This window comes from Armigeres subalbatus, chromosome 3 (assembly GCF_024139115.2).
Source record: "Armigeres subalbatus isolate Guangzhou_Male chromosome 3, GZ_Asu_2, whole genome shotgun sequence".
NCBI classification, from domain to species: domain Eukaryota; kingdom Metazoa; phylum Arthropoda; class Insecta; order Diptera; family Culicidae; genus Armigeres; species Armigeres subalbatus.
In genome coordinates, this window is record NC_085141.1 from 304,578,395 (window position 1) to 304,604,699 (window position 26,305).

General features: G+C 38.0%; 1 protein-coding gene and 3 long non-coding RNA genes across 6 annotated transcripts; 1 reads left to right on the forward strand and 3 right to left on the reverse strand.

Moving 5' to 3' along the window:
* Positions 1-299: 299 nt before the first annotated feature.
* On the reverse strand, positions 300-14,000 carry LOC134225068 (succinate dehydrogenase [ubiquinone] flavoprotein subunit, mitochondrial-like). 2 transcript variants are annotated; one of them, XM_062704851.1, is made up of 4 exons: positions 13,746-14,000; positions 2,034-3,785; positions 947-1,310; positions 300-705 (listed from the first exon to the last, which is right to left on the reverse strand). In XM_062704851.1, the coding sequence occupies exons 1-3, from the start codon at positions 13,788-13,790 to the stop codon at positions 1,131-1,133; spliced, it is 1,977 nt and encodes a 658-aa protein (XP_062560835.1). In that variant the 5' UTR covers positions 13,791-14,000; the 3' UTR covers positions 300-705; positions 947-1,130. The 2 variants fall into 2 exon arrangements, with proteins under 2 accessions (XP_062560835.1, XP_062560836.1); XM_062704852.1 differs by having other exon boundaries at positions 849-1,310.
* A 653-nt stretch (positions 14,001-14,653) lies between these two features.
* Positions 14,654-16,188, forward strand: LOC134220594 (uncharacterized). The gene is made up of 3 exons (XR_009981970.1): positions 14,654-14,929; positions 14,990-15,177; positions 15,290-16,188. It is a non-coding gene; the product is annotated as an uncharacterized LOC134220594 (long non-coding RNA).
* A 3,913-nt stretch (positions 16,189-20,101) lies between these two features.
* LOC134220595 (uncharacterized) lies at positions 20,102-21,099 on the reverse strand. Of its 2 annotated transcripts, none has more exons than XR_009981972.1 (3): positions 20,828-21,099; positions 20,421-20,605; positions 20,102-20,278 (listed from the first exon to the last, which is right to left on the reverse strand). It is a non-coding gene; the product is annotated as an uncharacterized LOC134220595 (long non-coding RNA). The 2 variants fall into 2 exon arrangements; XR_009981971.1 differs by having other exon boundaries at positions 20,813-21,099.
* Positions 21,100-25,794: 4,695 nt separating this feature from the next.
* On the reverse strand, positions 25,795-26,304 carry LOC134220596 (uncharacterized). Its single transcript, XR_009981973.1, has 3 exons — positions 26,186-26,304; positions 25,994-26,098; positions 25,795-25,922 (listed from the first exon to the last, which is right to left on the reverse strand). It is a non-coding gene; the product is annotated as an uncharacterized LOC134220596 (long non-coding RNA).
* Between the last annotated feature and the right edge of the window lies 1 nt (position 26,305).

The window sequence follows — 26,305 nt, forward strand, 5'->3', positions numbered from 1 at the left end:
TCTGAAGCGAAACGCTAGAAAAGCAAGTTTACAAGGCCAACTTATAACTAATGTAAACGAACTTTATTTAAGGGCTATTTCAAAAATGGATTCCAAAATAAACTAAGATTTTTCTCGAAAGAAGATTACAAAGCGATGGAGAAAAAATAAACAGCATAGTTGTGCAGTACGGATTTCTCAAGGCCCTTCGAAACATCTTTAAGAGTTTGAGTTAGAGAAAAGCAGCAATCTTTCGTGCCTCACTGGATATCTTCCAATTCTCATTTTTAAGTAATACAAAAATAAACAGAATACAAATATTTCAAAGAATACAACCTACGAATCATAGTTATATTTTATTTGCTTCGTAGAAGTATGTTAATGGCTTCTTCCTTTTTAAACGCTTATTAATAATAAATAATTACTCCAAGATTAAACCTTACCGATCCGATCGTTTGTGTAGTTTTTGAATTATCTCCTATATTTAAAACATAGGATGTTTAAGTTAAGCACAATTTTGACTTTACTGGGTCGGACGACCTTCCTGCTTCTTCGGAAGGTCCTGCGATGTAATTTGCCAAGACCGATCCCAAGCATACATGAAGATAGACAACGGAACTGTTTGTGTAGTTGCACTTTTTGGTTGATTGTAGTAAAGAAGATGAGACAATTTCGATATAATGAGATAAAGATGTTTCATGTGATTCAATCATGAATTATCAGGATCTGAAAAGACGTGGGAAAACAAACAAAATAATTGATTAGCGGCGATCACCCGTAGCTGTACCTATTTATTTTCATGCGCACTCACCCGTATCAACATGCAGTAAGCAATGTGATAAGAATGAGTTATTCAAAATAAAACACACCTCCGTGGCAAAATGCCATGGCGTGTTCGGTGGGACGGCAATCACATGACATTGACTGGCGCTATCTGGAAATGCTGTATACTAAACCGGCTACTCACATCGTCACAATTAATACTCTTTCAAGCAAGCATTGCTCCTTCTGCGCTTTTAAATCTTTCCGTTTCACGTTCAGTACATTGTTTCTCTGCCCATCGGTTCGGGTCGTTTCCGCATACATAACTGGGGCTGTGATGCAGTTTTGATGAGGCTGTTACTTGTGGGGAAACTTTCGAAAAACTGAGCTTAATACGAGCGGATGGCAGGCGGCACGGTATTGCATTCCTCGCTAAGGGTGTGGTCGATAACGGGTCTGTAATCGATCTTGACGGCACCGGTCGCTGGGTCGATCCAGATCAGTGTGTGCTTACGCCAGTGTTCTTCGACTGGCTTCTTCTGTTGGCCCTCTAGAGGTTTGCTGTAGTCCTGTAGAGAGAATAATTTTTAGTATCTGACATAGACTATTAGGCGCTGTACATTGTAATGCTGTCAAATAAGACGTTATTGCTATACCACCACTATCCGTAAGTCATGCTCATCTTTGCTTGGTTTCCTATTCAGCTGTCTAAGACGAGTTTAGTACACTCCATTTAATTCCACTACGTTTTGTGATCTTTGCAGATACGCATTTCGACCTCAACTGTGAGGTCGTCTTCAGTGTCTTGTACTTGACTCGATTGAAGTCGACAAGACACTGAAGACGACTTCACAGTTGAGGTCGAAATACGTATCTGCAAAGATAACAAAACGTAGTGGAATTAAATGGAGTGTACTAAACTCGTCTTAGACGGTTGAATACATTCCACTAAAACGAGCTTAAAATATTTTTTCTGTAAATCCCTTCCTATTCAGATAAGGCTTACATGTGGTTAGCGGCAGTATGTTTTGCTTGATAAAAAATACAGCGATACAGCAATTTGGCGCTTACGTTTTTTAGTAAAATTACGGTAGTATGTTTTATTTATATGTTTAGGAAACATTCAACAATGAGCAAAACATTCAATGGAAATTTATCATAACATATCCAGAAGTAACAGCACGAACAGCACGAAGTGCAATTAAACGATTAAAAATAAAATTAAAATAAGGCGAAATTGCTGATAACTGAATTATTTTACAGAATTACTAATATAATTATTCACAACTTACGTATTCATCCACTCGGTGCTTGTAGTCCTCGCGGGCATGGGCACCACGCGATTCTTTCCGGTTCTCGGCTGCTGTGATGGTCATGTTGGCATTCAGCAGCAAATTTTGCAGCTCCAGCGTTTCGACTAAGTCCGAGTTCCACACCAGCGACCGATCGGAAACCTTGACATCTTTGATGGTCTTGTAGATGTCGCCCATCTTGCGGACACCCTCCTGCAGTGTCTTCTCCTCGCGGAACACAGCGGCATGCGTCTGCATAGTCTTTTGCATGTTCAATCTCAGAGTCGAGGTAGGAACAGCTCCGTTGGCGTTGCGTACCCAATCCAGATTTGCAACGGATTCTTCGCCTGCATTCGGCTTAATATCGGCGATTTTCTCGCCGGGTCGGTTTTCGGAGGCAATGGTCTTGGCGCAAGCACGACCAAATACAACCAAATCCAACAGAGAGTTTGCGCCCAAACGATTAGCACCATGCACCGATGAGCAGGCAGACTCACCACAAGCATACAATCCTGGAACAATACGATCATTTCCGCTGGAATCGATAGTCAGGACTTGGCCCTTGTAATTCGTGGGGACACCACCCATATTGTAATGCACAGTTGGCAACACCGGAATCGGTTCACGGGTCACATCGACTCCGGCAAAGATCATAGCAGTTTCAGAAATACCCGGAAGGCGCTGAGCCAGCTGCTCTGGGGGCAGATGGTGCAGCTGGAGGTAGACATGATCCTTTTCAGGACCACAGCCGCGACCTTCGCGGATTTCGATGGTCATCGAACGGGACACAACATCGCGAGATGCCAAATCCTTAGCTACTGGTGCATAACGTTCCATGAAGCGTTCACCTTGGGAGTTGATGAGGTAGCCACCTTCACCGCGGCAGCCTTCGGTGATCAGACAACCAGCACCATAGATACCCGTGGGATGGAATTGCACGAACTCCAGATCTTCCGAAGGCAATCCAGCACGAGCCACCATAGCAGTGCCATCGCCGGTACAGGTGTGAGCCGAGGTACACGAGAAGTAGGCACGACCATATCCTCCAGTTGCCAACACGGTATTCTTGGAGCGGAAACGATGGATGCTACCGTCTTCCAAGTTCAACGCAATCACACCAACGCACTGGCCATTTTCCATCAGTAAATCCAAGGCAAAGTATTCGACGAAATAGTTGCAATCGTAACTTAACGATTGGCCATACAATGTGTGCAACAGCGAATGTCCGGTACGATCGGCCACACAACAGCAACGATGTGCTTGGCCACCCTTTCCGAACTTCAAGCTCTGACCGCCAAAAGCCCGCTGGTAGATCTTTCCATCGGGAGTACGCGAGAATGGCATACCATAGTTCTCCAGCTCGATAACTGCCTTCGGCGCCTCGCGGGTCATGTAGTGAATAGCATCTTGGTCTCCCAACCAATCGGAGCCCTTCACCGTATCGTACATGTGCCACTTCCAGTCGTCCTCTTCCATGTTGCCGAGTGCAGCGTTGATGCCACCCTGTGCCGCCACGGTATGCGAACGAGTCGGGAAAAGTTTGGTGATGACGGCAGTCTTGAAGCCTTCGGCCACCAAACCGAAAGCTGCACGGAGACCAGCTCCACCGGCGCCCACCACCACCGCATCGTACGTATGGTCTACCACCGGGTATTCCTTCGAGATCGCATCCGGATTCGATTTGGCATTATTCTGGCCAACGGTAAAATGCAGTCCGCGTTGAGTTGACGTGGTTGCCGACAATCCACGTGCCTGTTAAATCGGAAATGAATGGTAAGTTGAGATTTGTTTTTCATTGTTGTTTATTGTCAACAGGTGAAATGGTCACTACAATAACTGTTAACTTAAAACAAATATTAACAAATATAGATAAATCGTCAAGAACAACATTAAACACGTCTTAAAAACACTTATGGTGACATGTCCTATTACCGTGGGCACCCGTGGAGTTAAGGACGTAAAAACCATAGATTCGCCACATAAAATTTAATTTGCGACAATCGCCCTTGAAAACTATGTTGTTTAATCAACAGGTGATTATACAATGAATCCAGTGGTGAATTTCAAATTCTCCACATGTTTTACTACTCCCATTTCTAAAAGCCCTCATCTTGCGTAATATTTTTCATACGGTGATGAAATTAAAGTCGATTGCTCAGCATAAGTAAACAAATAATCTACCATTGTTTCAGCTTTATGCGCAATACGGTTCTTTCAACTCGTGCTCTTGAAAAATTACTAGAAAAAGCACGTGGTTTCCAAGATGGCCGATTCCTGGCTTTGTTGTATAATCACCTTAATGTAGGGTAAATGGTTTAGCCTATTATGCTGTGGTTGAGTACATTTGGACGGAATGGATTTTATGTTTGACCAATTTTCCTAGTTCTGGTATTGGATGCTTTGTCAGCCCATTAAATGTTGGTGCATTATTCACTCTAAATCGTCAGCCTTATTTTGGCAACGAATGTTCTAATATTGTTCAAAAAAGTTTTGGTTAATTGTGTCACTATACTAATAAAAAAAAGTGAGTTTAATATGAATGCTAAAATAGTGTGATTGTTATTGATAAACTCAGAGTGATAATGAAACACGTCTGTATTGGTTTGTGGTTTGATAATGAATGAACAATTTTTATTTTATAGCTAACGTCATATTAATTATTGGCTACTATGATCTTCGATTGTTTCCAACATCCCCTCTCAATCGAATAATCCGAGTTTGTCACGTAAGTGTTGAAATGGAACCTTAGTTAGTCCTTTGGTGAAAATATCTGCCACTTGCTCCTTAGAACAAATGTATATTGGACGCAATATTTTCTTCTGAACGCAATCACGAATAAAATTATACCGTATGTCAATATGTTTTAGCCGCTTATGGTTTCTCAGCTACACGAATGCATGACTGGTTGTCTTCAAACAGTACCGTTGGTTCTTTCAGCTGAAATCCGAATTCCGTCAGTAAGTTTCGAATCCATATAGCTTCACAGGCAGCTTCGCTGATTGATACATACTCAGCTTCTGTTGAAGACAAAGCAACTGAGTTTTGACCATGATACCGTTGATCCGTGAACTTGAAAGACGTATCCGGAAATTGATCGCCTGTCATCTTCACTACTTCCCCAGTCTGCGTCTGCGTATCCAATCAGTGGTGATGAACTACGATTTCGCTGATACATTAATCCAAAATATTGTGTTCCTTTCAAATATCTCAGTATTCGCTTCAAGTGTGTCCAGTGAACATCCGAAGGCTTTGCTTGGAAACGACTAAAGAAATTCACCGCCGTACAAATATCTGGTCTAGATGAAATGGCCAAATATGTCAGGCAACCAAGGAGTTCCTTGAATGGGGATTTCGTCACTTGGTTGGTTTCATTCTGTTCTAACTTGATATTGGCTTCTAAGGGTGTGGAAACAGGATTACACATTGTCATTCCAAATCTTTGTAGCATATTTGAAACATATTTAGGTTGACTAATTTTCATACAACCTGTCTTCATATCCCGCTCGATCTTTAGTCCAAGAAAATGCTTTACTTCTCCCATATCTTTCATGTCAAAACGTTTGAACATTTGATTCTTGATTTGTTGAACAAGCCCAAGATTCACCTGTCATAAGACGAGTTTAGACAATCCCATTGAATTCCACCACTTAATTGTATCTTGACAGATACGTATTTCGACCTCAAAGGTAAGGCCGTCTTCAGTGTCTCGTACTTGACTCGACTACGAGACACTGAAGACGGCCTTACCTTTGAGGTCGAAATACGTATCTGTCAAGATACAATTAAGTGGTGGAATTCAATGGGATTGTCTAAACTCGTCTTATGACAGGTGAAAACATTCCACTAAAAAGCTCAAAATAATTTTCTTATCAAGCCCAAGATTGTTTGATACAAGCAATATATCATCCACATACAGCAGTAAGTAAATAACATTATTGTCAATAATTTTGAAATATAGACAGCTATCATAGTTTGAACGTTTGAATCCTAGCTTCATCACAAAAGAATGAAAAGCTTCGTTCCAACTTCTCGGTGCTTGCTTTAGTCCGTATAAGGATTTCTTCAAGCGACATACTAGGTTTCTATCGGCTGCATAACCATCTGGTTGATTCATGAAAATTTCTTCTCTTAGTTCTCCGTTCAAGAAAGCTGTTGTAACGTCCATTTGATGGATATGATAATTATTTTGATTTGCAACTGCTAACAGGATTCGGGTTGTTGCTATCCGAGCTACAGGTGCAAACGTCTCGCTGTAATCAAAATCTTTTCGCTGTGAGTAGCCCTTCGCCACCAGACGAGCTTTATTATATCGATTGATGTTTCCATTCTCATCTCGCTTGACTCGAAATACCCATTTGCTATCGACTATATTGTTATTCGCCGGTCTCGGAACAAGCTCCCACGTGTTTGCTTTGCGCAACGATACCATTTCATCATCCATTGCTTCCTTCCAACGGTCCCTATCATCACGATTTTTCAAGTCATTAGCATTGCTAGGAAGATCTTACACGAACGCTTCTGCACTTAACGCCCATGCGATTTCCTCTTCAGCCAATAACGACATTTGAAAGTCTTTATACCAGGATGGTACTGTAATCGAACGCTTCGGTCTTGATTCTACCTCAGGAATATCATTGGGACACTCTTCAACTAATGTTGATTCAAGTTCATCTTCTTCTACATCATTAGGCTCCACTTGAGAATCTTGTTGTATATTGTCATTAACTTCATCATTAGATAATTGCTCTTCAAAATTCTTGACATAATCTGCATTGGTAATACTCTTTGTTTAATGTTTCGGAGTTGATAACACAAGTCTCTCATCAAAAACGACGTCTCGAGATATGAAAATTTTCCTTTTCTCAGCATGCCAAATACGATAGCCATTGTTTGCGTATCCAACCATTACATGTTTTTCAGATCGTGCATCCAGCTTTCCTCGTTGCTGCTTTGGTATATGCGTATAAGCGATTGATCAAAAAACTCGCAAATTATCCACATCTGACTTTCGTTGATACCACTTTTCATACGGAGTCTTGAAATCTTGGAACGCCACTGTTGGACAACGATTTCCAAGATAGGCTGCAGTTAAAACAGCTTCTCCCCACATCATTTTTGGCATCTTGGCATCCAATATTAGCGATCTTGATTTGTCTAACAAAGTCCGGTTCATCCGTTCAGCTACTCCATTTTGCTGTGGATTGTAGGGAACAGTGTACACCCGATTCTGTTTTTACACGGATTTTTGCAAAGTTGCTTCATTTTGCATGATTTGTCGAGAAATCATGAAACTTTTCTACGCGGATTTTCGAATTTTGAACTGAAAACTTTTTTTTTACACGGAACGCATCCCCCGTGTAAAAAAAGAATCGGGTGTACCCCATTGAAATACCTCTCTGCCGACAGTGCTTTTGAAAATCGGTACTCTTATATTCTCCTCCGTTATCGCATCGTAGTCTTGCAATTTTGGTTCCAAAATAAGTTGTGACTTTTGCTTCGTAGTCCATAAAGTGTTCTAGCACCTCATCCTTCGATTGCAGCAGGTACACCACCGTAAAGTGCGTATAGTCGTCCGTAAAGGTAACAAAGTAACGCTTCTGATTCCAAGTATGAGGAACAAACGGACCGCAAACATCAGTGTGAATGAGTTCTAGTGGCCTTCGAGATTTCACTTCATGCACCTCTTCGAACGGTTTCTTTGTCTGCTTTCCAACAATACAAACTTCACAAATATCATTACTTGGATTGCTCAGGTGATTTGCTTTAGTTTTCACCATGTCATGCTTCCACAACTTCCGAAGATTACCTTCCCAAACATGGCCGAAACGTCTATGCCAAAGTACAAAGTCATCAGTTCTTGCCACCATAGCTTTATCCTCGCTATTTTCAAGACAAACGTCCAGCTTGTACAAAGATTTTCCTCTTCTTCCAGATGCAACAACTTGATTATCTTTCTTAATCACTACCTTGCCGTTAATAAAGGTGACTTTCATTCCTTCTTGCTCCACTCGTCTTACAGAAAATAAATTGCAACTCAGCTTGGGAACATATAATACTCCATCCATTTTTGCTTTCAGTCGTTTTCCGTTGACCAACATTTCAACTCGTACAGTCCCTGCCATATTTGTTTCCATGGTTTCACCACTTTTCGCTACAGCAATACGGACAGTTTCTGGCAGCTTGTACATTTCTTCAAAATATGATTCTGAGTTCAACATATGATTTGATGCACCACTCAATTCGCTTACATTCTCCAGAGCTTCCGACAATCAATGCTTCTTCATCACAAGTCGCCAAAAATGCAATATCTTCTTCAATACCTACACTCAAAAAATGTTGCGGTTGAAACTACCATTCCGAGGGTTAATTTAAGAATACGCACCGACGATTTTCAGCAGACAACAAACCCGTTTGATTTTACCATGCGCGCAGTAAAAATCAACTGTGGTCCTGGTGAAATGTTACATGGACTGAATCAGTGGTGAATTTGTCCGAATGCATGCACGGTTAGAAAAAAAGTACCTAATATTAGGTACTTTCCACTCAAATCGGGGGTTTAGTGTGGGAACCCAAAATTAAGTAATTTTTTGATGAAATTAAGTAAAATTCACTTAATATTAAGTAAAATATACTTAATTTTAAATAGAAACTAGTTAGGTAAATTACACTCAACTTTTGTAAACATGAGATTACTCAACGTTGGGTTCCCACACTTTAATGCCCTTGTTGAGTGGTTTTGCTCTTCATTTTATGACAACAATGGGAAGAGGGAGGGAGATGCAAGAGAAAAAAGTACCTAAAATTAGGTACTTTTTTCTAACCGTGTGGTTAATTTAACTGAAAATTGGTGGTTGTTTTAAAAACATGGCGTAGTCTACAAAATAGTAATTGTTACCATGGAATTTTTTTCTGTGTACATTTGCTTTGCCTCTGGTCTCAAATCTCTGTCGTCGATTGTTTGGTCTATAAACTTGATTACGATTCCTCTCATCCGTTGACTTTTCTTTACATTCTGATCGCTTATGGCCTGTTTTACCACAGTTGTAGCACTTGAAATTCCATCTCTTGCTAACGAAAGCCGATTCTGTATTTCCTGAAGCTTCACTTGCATTCTCATTCGCTCGCCTAGTTTCTTCATCTAGCAGACGTGTACGTACGAATTCCAAGGACAAACGTTCCGGTTCCACTGTATCCAGTGCCATGACTAGCGCGTCGTATGATGACGGTAACGTTAACAAAAGGTAACAAATTGCATCTTGCTCGTCAATCTTCGCTCCGCTTGCTTTCAGATCACGCAACAACTTGTCGAAATCTAGAAAATGACTTTGTATGTCAACTCCGTCAGACAATTTCATCGTTAAAAGCTTCCTCCTTAAGAAAATTTGACTGCCAAAACCTTTGCGTTGAAATACCTTCATGAGCGTATCCCATGAGTTGTAGTACAACTCTAAAGTTCAAACTCAAGGTAATGGTAATCAAACGATTGTGACCAATTAGCTAGTTTCATCATAAAATTTAAAATAATATATAATATTTAAAATTATAAACAGCGTCGGCCATGTCCTTACAACATTTAGTGGCGGTAAAAAACATGTCTCTTCTGACGGTGCTGATATTATCCATTGAAGTGCTGAGTTTATTCTACCTTTATCTTATATAAATTCAGTTAGTCAATCTGCCATGTCTGATGTTATCATCATTTCATTCAATATATAAAACAAAGTTGGCATTTGTACAACCGCGCATCACTCAAGAATGGATAGCCCAATTTTTCCTAATTTATATTCATTTTCTTCTTCTATTTTACGAGGAAAAATGTTATGATGGAACCGGAAAACTTTTAAAATCAAAACCAAATGGAATTTTCAAATTTTGATCATCTATATATAAAATCTATATATTGTCGGGGTTTTGCCAAATTGCACCAAGCGCCATTGAAAAATTATCTATATTCTTACACAAGTTTTCGTGTAGCAGATCCAATTGAGGATATTCAACAACCACTGTACGAATGAATTCTGCGACCAAAACATTGTCAGTCAAATTTTCCAATGAAATGGTTTTTTATACATTTTGTATGGGATTGATGAATTTTGACCACCTAGGGGGAAAGACGGCTTTGGCAGGTTTTGTTTTATTATTGTCATTGGGGTTGTCGACCAAATTTTATGAAATTTGGCCACAATATTCTTTGATATGCAAAGAATGTTTAGGCCAAATTTGAGCATAGTCAGTCATAAAAAAACCCTGCCAATAATAGAACAAAACCTGCCAAAGCCGTCATTCCCCCTATATAAATAAAACAAAGTTGGCATTCCTATTCCTATCCTAGCATTCGTTCATAAAAACGAAATAGATTAATAAAAAAACATACTAATACTAAACTGTTTTATAATAAATAAATTGTGAAGGCAGAAAACTAATTCAGTGTAAAAATCGTTTTTTTATTTTTTATTTTTTTTGGATATTTTTCCAAAAAACTTCAGGGAATTTCACGACAGTCCGCCATACAACACTTTTTTGTAGGTCTTGTCATTTTAGAGTTAGATCGATTTAAAAAATGAAAACGATTTAAAAAATGAACAAATTTGTGCGACAGTACGTATCAGCTTGCAGAAAAAATTGGGATGGGTTTTCGTTATGACGTAAACTACGTCTAAGGGGAAGACTCGGGTACAGGATGTAAAATGAAAATTTCAAAATTAAGGACCGTCACGAAATTATGTAAGATTTGTCACATTAATAGGTCCTGTACCTTTAATGGATTTTAAAGATTTATATATCAATCGATTCGCAAACTCTCCACCAATTTGCCAGTGGTATAGAAACTTTTAAGCATCAACGCTTAACTATTGAAAATTTCATATCATCATTTTCTTTCCTTCCCTAGTAACGGGGAAGATGGACGTTGCCAGCAATGGTAGCTTTCATGCTTTATCATTTGGCCCCCAATTTGATTTCCATCAAATCCCAAATGGAAGTCCATAAGGGGGTAAGGATGTTAAAGAATATAAATGACAGCTGTCAATATGCAATCTACGAAATACTCCATTACAACGCAACAACCACTTTTCGACAATTTTAACTAATCGTATTGTCTATGCGGGTCATCGCTGGAACGTCGCTGGACCGTCGCGTTTGGTGCTGTAGCGACGCATTGAATTTGCCTGCGTCGCTGGAGCACTTACTGGAAAGGGTCGCCAGCGACCAGCGACGTTTCAGTCGAGCGACGTAGTTAAGACAAGTTCATACATATTCTTAATTTTATCTGCATCGACAATAATATGAACTGAACATGCTTTATGGTTATAATATTTTTTCAACAACGGCTGAGAAGTGGCATGAGTAGCAAAAACTCTACTTGGTGATTGAATTTGGTTGCTTGAAAGAACGAAAATGCATGTTACCTCGTTGGTCCCATAATGCATGAAAAAAAAACAGATTAATCCAGCTAGCGGCGATGTTGCCTTTCCGCGCATCAAAAAAATATTGAAAAAATCACGTTAGAAAGGTTGGTTGAAAGGTTGCGAGTAAATAGGGTAATGCAAAGTTTAAAAAAGTGTTTACCAAGATGTTTACCAAAATCTCAGCTGTTTGATTCTCGGTAATTTATTTTGCTGGCCTCGGTGAATAAAATGAAGACGTGTTTTTTTACTAGAATTTCAGCCCCAATATGTATCTGCAAAAATTCCTGCAGAAATTCATCATTGCACATGCACAGATTCATCCCAGAAATTACTGCGAAGACTCCTCCAGGAATTCTCACGGAAATTTTCCTGCAAATGTTTGCAAAAATCCAACTGCCAAAAGCGTAGCATGCTGAAGAAAACCATGTTTGCGTCCGAAAGATATGGCGATTAACTACTTGAACGTCATTTGGTTGATGCGGCACCATTCTGCAAAGGATTCGAACTGTTGTTGCAAAAACATAATGTTGCTTGATAAACGAATCCGAGTAAAAATGAGAAAAAGACAATTCAGATGTGTAGGGCCATTAAGGAAGTAAAACTTTGCTGTCAATCCTAATTTGAGTGTTTGCGGACTGCAATGTCTTAGATATGTATTGTCTATGCGAGTCATCGCTGGAACGTCGCTGGACCGTCGCGTCGCTCAACTAGCGAGCGCTTTCCAGTTTGGTGCTGCAGCGACGCATTAAATTTGTCGCTGGAGCATCTACTGGAAAGGGTCACCAGCGACCAGCGTCGTTTCAGTCGAGCGACGTAGTTGAAACAAGTTCATACATGCTCTTGATTTTATCTGCATCCACAGTAATGTTTGTCCTCAAACCCTTGCAAATAACACGACGGATCTTACGTCAACTGTTTGAAATAATGAAAAGAATAACAGTTCTGTCGCTGACAATAATAGAACCAACCAGACAAAGCTCCATATCACAACGAAAACGGTTTATCTGATTATATAAGTAAAGATTCAATAATTGATGGAATCTGATAACACGCCCACGCAAACACACACCTACCAAAAGGCTGGTGCTGTACAGTTATTTTACGTGGGTGTGTTATCAGATTCGACATTTAAATCTTTGTTTATAAAATCATTGATCTTCAAAGAGGCATACCTTAGCCGCGTGGCTACAAATCAAGAGTTCAAGAGCATATTGAAGGTGGCTGGGTTCGATACCCGGTCCGTTTTAGGAAATTTTCTCTACTTTCTTGGGCTTGTTGTAGGATTATGTGAGCGTCACGATATACGAAAGCAAAAATGATAAATTGACTTCAGAAACCTCACCGTTTAAAACTGAACTAGTGCTGAATAAACTGAACATAACTGCAAAGCGTCAATGTCCCAGTGGAGGATGAAATGCAAATAAGAAGATCATTATAGAAGTCGTTCAATGATGATAGGCATAAAGCTTTTTCTTCCAAGAATAGCAGCTTCGCGAATATTAGCTTCAACAGTATTCATCATTAACATCGTCATTATCACCAAAATAAATTCTTCAATCCCTCTATATGAGAATTTCTGTCCAAATCCAAATAAGGAAGGAAAAGGTGTTTACTGCGTTTCAATTGGCGATGAATAAACATGACTTTTGATTATAAAAATAACTTCTTAGAGAAAATGAAAATATTGGCTTCTTAAAATTTAATATTTTAGACAATATTAATTTTTCAAACCAAGGTTATTGATTGGATTCAAAACAGACTAGAAATGATTCAACAAAAATAAGTCTGCTATCAATTAGGAAGCAGAAAATAACAAGCCCAACTAAATCCGTCATGATAAGGAACAATAAGTAGGGTTTATACAATGAATCAAATCACAATTACATAAACTGTTGTTTTTCGGTTCATGGTAATTTCTATGTCGAAATTAATAACCGGCTATCAATATGCGATTCTTAGCAGCATAACCTGACTCGCCAAAATTTGTTTTGCCCGCTCCGTTTCATCAGCACAGCATCAAGCACCGACACAAATCCGACGAATTCTGGATGAAAACCAAGAATGCATCCTTATCAAACGAACATAGCAACTAATTTCGCAAAAATCTAACGCATCCATTGGAAAAATTCAGTCGAATTATCAGCAGATTACATAATGATTAAAATGGGCAGACACAGACACGGTCGCGTACAGTAAAAATTTTCTTCTGGCGTTGTGTAATCCGCTCCAATGCAAGAGGGAAATTGAGTTCAGAAACTACAGGTACGGATTTTCACCTGAAGAATTCGACGTTCCGGTTACTTACCGCGGACAGGGCACTCTTGGTCAGCAACGATGGTAAACGTAGCATTTCGCTCAGGGCGATCGGAGTCGTTCGTATTCTCACTGAACACACCACAGATATTCGGTGGAAATTGTCGTCACAGTGCTTCTCAAATTCTCTAAAATTATCCACCCGCCGCAACGCAATCACTCGCGGAAAAAGAACCAAAGCAGACGTGAACGCGTGTATGCACACTGGCTACGAAGAGCGCACAGATAGAAACCGCGATGAAACCGCATCAGTCACGAACTGTCAACGCTTGAGAAAAGGAAATTTGAGTGGGAACCGTGATGGAACAAAACTTCAGAAAATGAGTGACCGTTACGTTTCAGCTGTCATGTATACGCAGTGTTGCCACACATTTTTTGAAAGACGTGACTATAAGGCTATCTGACGTTTATCATCTTTCTCTTGCACGCCCACAGGCGGGTTAGGGTTTGTTTTCATACGGAAACGCTTCCGAAGCGTTTCCGTATGAAAACAAATCCTATCCTTTCCGTGCGCGTGCAAGAGAAAGATGATTAAACGTCAGATAGCCTTATTGAGTTCTTCAAATCGCGAAGTCGAAGCAAATTCTGCTCTTCCCTCGTATGGGAAACCCCATTGCTATCTGTCAGAGTTTGAGTGAAACATGGCCGCCATCTCCTCCTCTCTGTTGCTCTATTGTAACAACCCATAAAGAACTCTAGAGGAACATTTCTAAAGGTCCTAAGTAACATTTGTAAACAAATCGAGTTATTAGCGCAGACACTCAACTGTGCTCCTAATCTTAGCGGTCAATTTAAATCCACATTTATTTTTTCATTATTTCAATATATATTTTTTCCAGTGCAAAACGTCCAACCTGCATTATCGGCAATATCTGACAGATTTGTCGTTTGGACCTTTTGCAATTTGACGGTCCCATCTGAAATTTGCCAAAACAAAATCAAAATTTCAGATGGGACCTTTGGTCGCACATTAACAATTTTTTGTTTTCTCTATTAAAAGTATGTTTTGTAACTAAAATTAAATGAAGATAACACTCAAGAGTCGCCAAGAGCAAGCTAGTCCGCTAATCAATCAAGTTAGCTGGCGGAACTTTGATTATAATATATTATCTTGGCGGAGCTCTTTATCATCGGATTCCTGACCAAGCACGACATCGATCCCAACACAAACAAGAGGTAAGGGAATTTTAATATTATTTCATGCATTAGTTAAGTTTTTCTAATTGCATTCTCCAGGGGTTACTTTCGTTTGTGAACTGCCAGTTAATGAAGGAAATGACTTCAGTGGAATCTTTGATTGCGAATCGCATATCCTACTGCTGCCAACCTCCCATACGGCAGATCCCAGGCAACCCAAATCCCCACGCTAGCCGACGCTGTGCTCTTTCGTTATTAAGATCACATCCCATGGATTATTTGCTTAGGTGAGAAATTCAATGCAGCTGATAATCCCATATAAACTTCAAATCTAATAAATCATTCCAAATTTTCAAAGAATGATTTTCTCACTGAAACTTTTTATTCTCCCCATACTAGGCTGGGCCAGTCGACTGTGCAAGCGCATCGAAAAGGAATTAGTGATCAACAATCAACTAATGTCGAATTCGTTTTTAAACCTGGGTCAGTGCCAACCCGAACCCTGAATAAAAAAACATTTTCAGTTCCATCTGTCATTGGATATGTTGGTGTGCGTAGCATCGTGTTTGTTTTGATTCGAAACATATGATCCAGGACATCCAGTGCACTGGCAGTGCGTTGGCCTTGACTAATCAGATCATGATAAATATATGGATATGGTTGATATAAATAGGGAAACTGCTCCTGTAAGTCATCTCATAGCTCGGATATTCATCCCATCGAAAACAAAGCAATGGAAAGGAATTTGGATTGTTTATTATTTTTGTGATTTCTCTCAGCAGTGAGCACGCATGTTGACAAAAAGAGGCGACGAGATTGGTGCTGCATGTCTTTGTTTCTCGATGCGATGAATATATGTTCAGTGAGATGGAGATCGGAACAGTTCCCCTATTTAATTATATTCAATAATCCCGTGCACATTTTTATACCAAGAATTCCGTATAGAATTCATTTAAAAGAGATTTTAAATTTTACAAAAATTCATCTACAGTCACTCTCAAAATTGAGCGTACAGTATAGATTAGTTGACTGCATTTGAAAATTTCAAAGGAAATTAAATGGTTGGCTCGGTTGTTTTTAATGCATTTCAATATTCATCCCTTCCTCCAATGTATGCGTACATAAAATTGTTGAAATTTTTTCTCTAAAGTTTATTTATTTGAAAATAAACTCAAAATACGCCTATTAGATGTGACAAAATTGAGCGTACAGCTAATGTTTTTCTATAAAATTTCTTATTATAAACACGATTAATGTATTTTAATATTGTTTTTTCATTATTATATTTATAATAATAAACATCCGCTACTTAAACATTCAATGTTTTGAAATTAAACCATGTTTTAGTCAAAATGGCGAACAAGTGAGAGGTAAGAACATTGCTATTTAACAATTCAATGCCTCTGGGCAAAATAAATACTTTAATTTGTATGTTTCACCGGCATCGTATCTTATATATGATAGATAATCGAAATCGAGCGAGACATACGATTAATTTGGCAAAATTCAGTCAGTAAATGATGAAAACAGATGTTAACATACAGAGAAAACGACAAATGTTAGGAATGACATAATTCAAATTTAGTATGTCTTTAACTTAAATTTGTTTTAAAGCTCGATTATTGTCTCAGGTCTATCATTAAGAGTAATATTATTGAATTCAATCATTCACAGTCAAATTCTAACAGTACAAGGTGCATGTTAAGGTACCGAACATAGAAACAGCTTTTCAACCCCGTAGAGCACTTTTGATTGAATATTGAAAAGATAGCTTAAAATCGTAATTTCATAATTAAATTTGGATTAAACTCCACAATCTGTTACCATAAGGGATACAATTGGATGATATCCATATGACGAGTAAAAATAAACTTTTTTAAGAGTTCGGCAGCTTATTTAATGATATCCCGCATAATGAAATACGACATACCATGCAGTCAAAATTACATATGCGTTATAAGATATATTGTCACTATTTACTTCATTGTTAGCATACAATTTTAAGCTTGATTCACCATACCAACCCTACATCAACGCTTACTGTTAATACATAACATGCTGTCGATGTGTAATTATATAGTTCTTCAATTGTATATCTACCAACTGATGTATGGTACAACGAAAATTTTGTTCGAAAAACTACCGGATTTAAATGTTAATTATACTTAACCGCCTATTACTCATATGGTCGTTTGGCCGTTTACCATCTGCGCTACTGTTGAAACAGTATATGAAACTGTCAATTTATAGTTAACTATTATTAGTGAGACCATCGCTACAATAACACTTATTCTCTTCAATTATAACAGATGCGGTGTACGTATGGTCCATGATTATGCGGGATCTTGGGGAAATTAAATGATTCAACCAAATTTGTTCCTACGGTGACTGAGTCTTCAAATATAAAATGACATCTTATAATGTATCCGTGTGCTGCTCTTTTATTAATATTATTATTAATGAGTGTCCTGAGCTTATAAGCTACCTATACATCGACTTTTAAATGAAGTTATACTTAATTTGAAATATGCCATTCCCAACATTTGTCGTTTTCTTTGTATGTTTACATCTGTTTTCATCATTTACCGACTGAATTTTCCCAAATTTATCGTATGTCTCGCTCGATTTTGATTATCTATCATATATAAGACACGATGCCGGTGAAATCCATATCTTAAAGCATCTATTTTGCCCAGCAGCATTGAATTGTTAAATATAATTTTTTAAACATCTTACTTGGTCGCCATTTTGATTAAAACATGGTTTAATTTCAAAACATTGAATGTTTAGGTAGCGGATGTTTATTATTATAAATATAATCGTGAAAAAACAATATTAAAATACATTAATCGTGTTTATAATAAGAAATTTTATAGAAACACATTAGCTGTACGCTCAATTTTGTCACATCTAATAGGCGTATTTTGAGATTATTTTCAAATAAATGAACTTTAGAGAAAAAAATTCAACCATTTTATGTGCGCATACATTGAAGGAAGGGATGAATATTGAAATGCATAAAAAACAATCGAGCCAACAATTAAATTTCTTTTGGAATTTTCGAATATATTCATCTAATCCATGCTGTACGCTCAATTTTGAGAGTGACTGTATCTCTGCAAAAGTGTTTTTTTCGGAGAACACTCAGAAGCATGTAATAAAAATTCTCCAGGATTCGCTAATTTTTTTCCTCGCTACCTCTCCTGATAAAGGTAGCCCACACACCTCGGGAAAATTTTCCGCCGGATTTTGGGCCCCGTGCATTTTCAATTTTCAAGAATCTCCCGGAGGAATTGCTCAAGGTACTTGTAGAAATTTCCAAATTAATTCCTGGAGCACATTCCAGAGAAAATCCTGGAACAGTAGTCAAAGATATTCCTAGAAGAATTTCCAAAAGAATTCATCTCGAAAGGATCCCTTGGAAAAAATGGAGGAATGCCAGAAAGATATCGCCAAAAATTCAAGAAAGAATTACTGAACGAATTACTGGAAGAATTTCTGGCAGAATTCTCGAAGAAAAGTTTTTGGAAGAATTTCAAAAGAAATTCTGCATAAGAAATAATTCTATTCGGTATTCCTCAAATATATTTTTCTGATAATTCTTAGCGGATATTGTGCACGGGTTTCAAGGGGAATTCCCTTACTACATAATTCTGTCCACCGACCTAATTTAGGACACCATCTGTCAGGAAAACCTGAATTAACTTATGAATACTTAACTTCCCTAACAATTATTTTTAAAATTGAATCTAGACAACAGTACCGGATTAATTTCATTTAAAACTACAATAACAAATATCACAAAACTCCCGGAAAAAAAGATTTTCAGCGCGCATTTTATTTTAATAAACAGACAATTTCGTTTCTCCCTTCTGCTTGTTTATTCCGCCCAGTCCCACCCACCCACGTGGTTTTGACAGTTGAAGTACAGATGTATTGGTGAACCCGGTTCGAAACCGTGAAACAACACAGTGCGAACCCGGCAGCTTTGGGGTTGGAACTAGTGCGAACCTAGTTCCAACCTGAGCGAATAAAAAAACACTTTGACAGCACTTAGGTTGGAACTGGTTCCAACCTAGGTTGGAACTTTTTAAAAACGAATTCGACATAACAACGTTTGCCGCGACAAGTACCGTGAGATTTTTTTTTAAACGGAACTCGCTCTCTTAACGATGGTCTGGAGGGGAGGAAAAATGTGGCCTACCAGAAGATCCTGAGCAATTTTAGGTTTTTCAGCGAGCTTTGCCACTGACGAAATGGAAGAGGGTTTACCATTGGCCGTCGTGCTGGCATATTGCAGAACTGTGATGACTTGGGAGCTCGTCTGGATTTCAAGACTCAGATCACTATACAGAGATCTCGGCCATTAGTCCCGTGTTATTCGATAGACGAAAATAAAACAGAAAAATCAAAACCATTAGATAAAAATGGAAAAAAATGTGAAAAATTGAAAATTCATAATTCCTGTACTTTCTATTGAAAATCACTTAATCTTTTATCACATTAATGGGAGCAGTGTGTATTAGAAAGGAATTCCATCACACACAGTGAACAGTCTTAATCATACGGAATTAATTTTATTGCTCGAACTTTGTCGCAGGTTGTTAAGAGCATCATTGTGTGGCACGAGTATTTAAATTGCCTGTGTTATGATGTCGTTTTAGTTTAGTTATGGATGGCGAGTTCGATTCTTGGACCGGTATGGAATGTTTTCGGATAGGAAATCTCGACACCCTAGGAATACTGCATCCATTGTATGAGAAGCTTTCAAATAATAATTGAGAAAATGCACAATACTAAGTTGAAAAGTAGACCAAGTTACAAAAGAAATGCAGAGTAAATAAAAAGAAGTTATTAGTTGTTGGATAAATACTACACAGAAAGAAAAACCATTATTAAAATTAAAAAAACCATTGGTAAATTCAAAAAGTTACGTTGGTTCTTTTTCGTAGAGAGTTCGATATGTTTAAAATAAAAGTACGCCAACTTTTGTAATCAACATGATTCAAAAGTCGCATGGCGCTCTGAAATTAAAAGTTTAAACATTCAAAACTAAATTGTACAACTGTTAAATAAAAATGTTCACACTGTAAAAAATAGGGCGAAATATTTTCATTCAGAAACGAAATTATTCATTCGTTATTAAAGAAACTGTCCCATTCCCCCTCGTACTCTTCAATCACCTTTCCATCATAAATTTAAATAATCTAATCGCAATGATACTTTTATTTTTATTTCATGATTTCAAGCAGTTTTTCTAGATGATTCAATGCAGCATTTCAACACGGTGGCCACTGTGATTGCCCCAGAACGAGATCCGGTCCCTGGCTGGGGTTTGGTTGGAAATCGAAGCCGTCTGGGAACATTGCGCCATACATTTCCTATGTCCTGTAATTGAAAAGAAAATCTTGCATTAATATCTTTAGATCGCGCCATTGAAGCACCGGAGCAGGGCGCTGTTTTGATTAGGAAAACTTGTTAGCTACACTATCAACACTTTTTATATTTTAGTCAAAATAATACAACTTACCTCCGATATTTGTACATTGATTTGGACTGCACGAATTCGAGGCATTGAATTTAAAGAACATCCGAAAACACTTTCCCGCATAATTTTGAAAAGCAACAGTTTTGCTGTCGTATCCGCTGTTGTGATCGTTTGAACTGGTGAGGGGAGAGGCGTTGACAGCTCGACGGTGATAGGTTGAGAATGCACTATGAGAATGTTTATCAGATGAATGGACAAAAAAGTTTTTTATAATATATTTAACTATAATTATATTTACTGTATAAATATTATTTGTAAAAATTGTACGTGCGTTAGTTTTAATATTCATGTGTAAACAAACTAATTATATAGATAAGGCCAAGCATTCAAGTGATGTTCAAGTAATTTATTTTTTTTACCATACATATTTTTACCATCTATATTTTTACCATGCTATAGTGCCGATGCGTAACGGAAACTTATCTTCATTTGTCTTTCTTTTTGTTTTCTTTTTGCTTGGTTTACCATTGAGTTATTTGACAGTTCTACTATTTTAAGGTTGAATGGAAGAACTTTTAGTTTTACAATGGGAACATGAAAAAAAAACTTTCAAACGAAAAAAATCACTTTGATTTAGACCAAATAAATTTTCATTTTTAAGAAATCAGAGCTCTTTTCAAATGGAAAGTGCAAAACATTCTGTAAAACCATGTTTGTTTTTTGTGTGTAGGCATATAATAACACCACTAGACTGGCTTTGGAAACAAAAAGTTATAGACTCCCACGGACAACTGCATTTCCTACCAATAATGAGCTCAATCGGGCAGTTAGAATCAACTTCCCAAGCGAAATTGTTTTAGGGCTGTATATTTTGGCTGAAAACCTCATATAAACTGCATATTAAATGCGCCAGCGTATGCCAATAGTTGATTGAGCTGAAATTTACAGAAAACAATACCTAAAATCAACTTATTACATGTAAAACTGAAAAGTGTAATCAAATTATACTAAGGTCCGAAGTGGCAGTCATCTTTGCATAATGTCCTACGTAACAAGTCCCAACTGAAAAATTAAAAACAATAGGTCCTAAGTAACAAAACTGTTTATAAACCATCCGTACTTTATGAAAAATGCCAAACAAACATTCGAATTCTACGACTGTTTTTACGTCTAAGAATCATTTAAAAACTGATATATTGTTTTTCTGTTAAAATAGGGAATATTTTTTTCATTCGAATTTTCATTTCTTGATTTCTCAGTTCGAGGTCAAAGTTAGTTAGGCCCATTTGAAATGTTCATCTAGAACTGTCATTTTTTGTGTGAAGAATTTTAGCTTCGACTTTGCGAAATGAATAAAGGGCGTATTTTGTGTTGCTAATCTAAAACCAAAGACGGCTATACCACAGACAAACAGACGTAACAGCTTGAACATTTTTCTGAAAAATCCATCGCCCAACTTCTCTACCACCATCTTGCGAGCATGTTACTCGAAACAATGTTTCGTATGACATTGTCACCAGAAGGCGCTAGAGTGATATGTCATACTCGAAGGATTACGACGCTGGCGCCTCTAGTTGTGAAACGCTCAATCAATCAAATTCAAATTGATTGTTGAAGTCATGGTTGATGGTAATTTCTCCAGTGTTACGTCTGTTTGTCTGTGGCTATACTGCCGCGATTCGCATAAGAGTCCCATGTCGATTTACGACGATTTTGATTTTCTTCCAGAAATAAGCTAAAAATGACATCATCTTTTAGAAAAACTAATAAAATAATTGACTTTGTTCTAGAAATTTGAAAATCAAAACCCACTTGTGTTGTCCCATCTTGCTATTTATTCGCATAACAGTCACATTCCAGATTTTGGTACACTTTTTCACAAAAAAATAAATATAATTATGGTCCATTTAATAGTTCCATAGCAATGTATGCAGATACAGAATATTGTGCCAAATTTTCAAAAAGATTGCAGGTTTTATGAATTTATTAGGTTTTTTTGTATTTCTCCATGTAAAACGAGTTTGAAAAATTCAACGGCATATTACTCAAGTTGAGGAAAACCGACATGGGACGCTTATGCGAATAGGGGCAGTATATAAATACCAAGTGGGTGTCATCCATATCTCGCACAATGGGCTTGTTTTGCAGCCAACATTGCGCGACTGATCCCCACTGACATTTCTGGATCCCAATGGAAATCAAATCAGATGTTGGTAAACAACACAAACACTACCATAAATTTTACATTGAGATGTTGGCTGCAAAAACATGGCGTCGTGCCAGGTGGCTGATAAATACACACCCGTTTCAAATCACTCAGAGACTGAGTGAAATTGTATTGCCGTCTCTTTTTTTCCCACGGAAATGTTACTCAATTTTCGTAAAAAGTGGAACTACTCAAAATTTGAGGATAGGATTTGTTTTCATCGGGAAACGGAAAAGTGTTATTCAATAATTATTGAAATGTCACTTTTGAGTTTATTTTCAGTTTAGGGTAACCAACTTGATGTGGACCCCTACACATTTTGGACCCTCCTGGCAATATTTTTCTGATTTCTGAACTAAAAACAATGCCGCTGCTAATTTCCCAATTGGCTTCACGAAATTAACATTGTTCAGCATCTATTTCATAAGTTTCCCGTGCGAAAAAGCGATATTTAGATGAAATTTCGAGGAAATTAGTTTGTTCAAGAAGGCGAGCGTTTCAATGCGTTACGCTTAAAAGTATACATCACCACAGAGAACAGACATGGAGGCTCGAACAAAATTTCTTGGAAAACATGTGTAAACAAACACACCGAATCGCAACGCCATCGACGTCGACATTGCAACTCACAATCTCATTTTGACAACACGATGGCGCTGGTATGCTCTTGCATACATAACGACACTAGCGCACAGTGGCATTTTTTGATGACGCTAGCGCTGTTTATGCAGGGGATAACGGCGACATTCCAAAGTTATTTCAAAATGAACAGTAAAAAGTTATCACAACATGCCGAGTGCAGCTTCAACGTCTGTTCTCTGTGACATCACTGAAAATCTCAGAACGTACACAATAAGTTTTTGTCGAAATTGTAAGTTTAAAACGCAGGAATCTTCTCATTGACGCCTGCCAATCGAAAGATTAGACTTGGCTTCTACTCAATTGACCAGGGTAAATTAAAAATTCGGTTGGTTTATCAATAACTGAAGCTCATTTCGAATTTCTATTTCATAAATAAGACTTTCATCTTTGAGATGGTGTCATTTCTGCCCATATCGAACCTGTATTTCAATGGATATAAGCATATATTGGGATGCATTTCCTCTAGGGGTTCAAAATAGGACAGTTACCCTATACGTGAAATGCTGCTAAATTGGTACGAATGTAACGTGATTTGTATTCTAGACTAAAAATAAAAAATAGACTAATTTTTTACGCGGGAAATAATGATAAGGACAAGAAACAGTTATAAGACAAAATACTCAACAAACACGATATTTATTAAATGACATTCGCATTGATTAAATAGGAGTCATTCCTCCGCTGTTTTGATGACTTCCATCAGTCATCTCGGCATAAAACTTATGTAGATTTCAGTTCATTATTGTTGTATTGATCCATTCTTCGACGATAGCAGTTCGGAGTTGAAGAACAGTGTCAAACATACCATATTTTTTAAATCTTTTTGAGAAAACAAGCCCCGTTACAGGAATGTTACTATTCACCAGAAACAATTTTGTGTTACACGCAGCATAACAAAAGGTGTTGCCCTGTTGAAATATCATGTCATCGTCGCATATCATAACATTTTTAGCAAATCTATTTAAAACTTCTTACTTCTTAAACTGTACAGCTTCTGTTACATACCTTTCACAATTAGGAATTTTGGTTTAAATGAAACACACTGGTGTTTTTCCAACTACGTGCCCGGCCCACCGCAGTCGTCCGATTAGCGACTTGCAGTTCCATGTTCCAAGCTTCCTAATTAATACTAATAAAAGTAATTATAATAAAATCATCGTTAATTATGAAACATGGCAGAATAAGCCCTTGTAAAATTACGACGAATCGTCTGTCTGGATAGATTAAAATCAAAACATGTGGCAACCTCGTTGAATGCCCGCTGTAGACCCACCATCGCTCCACGTTGTCCGTAATTCGTTCTTCGAAAAGGTATCCTCAAGTTTACTGATTCCAGAATTTCAGGGCAGTCGATTCTGCCTTGGAGCGTATCAGCAACGACCATGGCCCGTGCAATGTCCCTCCGCAATTGTAGGCTTTCAAGATTAATCAATTGACAACGGCTGCTATAACTTGGTAACCGGAATGGGTTTCGCCATGGAAGCAACCGAAGAGCAAAACGAATGAAGCGGCGTTGAACAGATTCAATTCTTACTGATCCGTTCTGGTAATTAGGATGCCATACAGCGGAACAATATTCCAGCGTAGATCGAACCAGCGAACAGTACAGTGATTTCAAGCAATAAACATCGGTGAAACCCTTGGCGACGCGAAAGATGAATCCTAATGTTCTAGAAGCCTTCTCGATCACGTAAGAGACATGATGCTTGAATGTTAGCTGCGTATCTAGAATAACACCAAGATCCTTTATACAGTTCACACGTTGCATCACAATTCCATTGAGCTCATAGTTGTAAATTATTGGCTGATGTACACGAGTGAAAGAGATCACGGAACATTTGCTAGGATTGACAACCATCCGGTTCAATGTGCACCAAGCCGCAAATGAATTAATATCTTGTTGTAGGTCCATTGCGTCAGAGATAGACCGAATTAGTGCATAGAGCTTCATATCATCCGCATACGACAGTCGCGGTCCTCGAAGCACATTGTTTACATCGTTGAAATACAAGTGGAATATCAAAGGGCCAAGATGGCTTCCCTGAGGAATGCCTGAGGTTGCCAAAAATTCAGTGGACTGAGAATTGCCTACCGTAACAGACAGTCTCCGTCCGGTGAGATATGAATGGAACCAGCGCAAAAGATAACCAGCAATGCCAAATCTTTCCAATTTCGCAACCGTGATAGCGTGGTTAATTTTATCGAAAGCTGCAGATAGGTCCGTACACACTTAATTCTATTCACCGGGCTCGGTAAATGAATTACCGATTTCTCAACAGCTGAGCTCTCGGTAGTCACCTCGGTAATCGAATTCTATTACCGAGTTCTCGGTATAGCATTCATGGTAATGAATTGTCAAAAAATACCGAGCAGATTTGTAATAGTTACTGAGCACTCGGTAAAAAAATACTGGTAGATCTGTAAAAACATAACCGGCTTCTGTAATTCAAAGTACCGAATAAATTGTAATTTAATTTACCTCTTCCTCATTGATAATGAAAAAAAAACAACAAATAAATAAAATTTCAGTTCTTTATTAGTCTTTATATATATATATACAAAGCTTTTGCGTCAGAATTTTTGGTGAAATATTTTTCTGCATCTTTCTTCTTCCAGTGCCATTACTTCACTCCTATCTCTGAGAGCTACCTCCGAAATAGCGGCATAGGCCTCATTGCCGCCCTGCAACTTTGTTCCTAGAATTGTAGAATGTAATTTGTAAAGAAAAAAAATCTAGGGAAACAGTTATTTTATAAAAGTTACATACCTGCAGTATTAGTATAGATCCGGGTCCAGAATTTAGACAAAAATATGCTTGTAAGCAGCAGCGGCATCATGAACGGGTGATGCAATTTTTGGTTATTTTATTTGCCTAGAAAATTAACGAAATTTATCAACAAATCTATTGTAAATTGGAAAAAAAAATCTTATCAATTCTGGTAAAAATACTGGACCTTACCTGAATATTTAATTAGGACCGGTGTTACTAAACAAGTGCGAAAACACTCGTGTAAAGGAGTTGATCATCAGATATTTCGATTCGCAAAAAAAGACGCCATATCAGGCGGCACTTGATCCT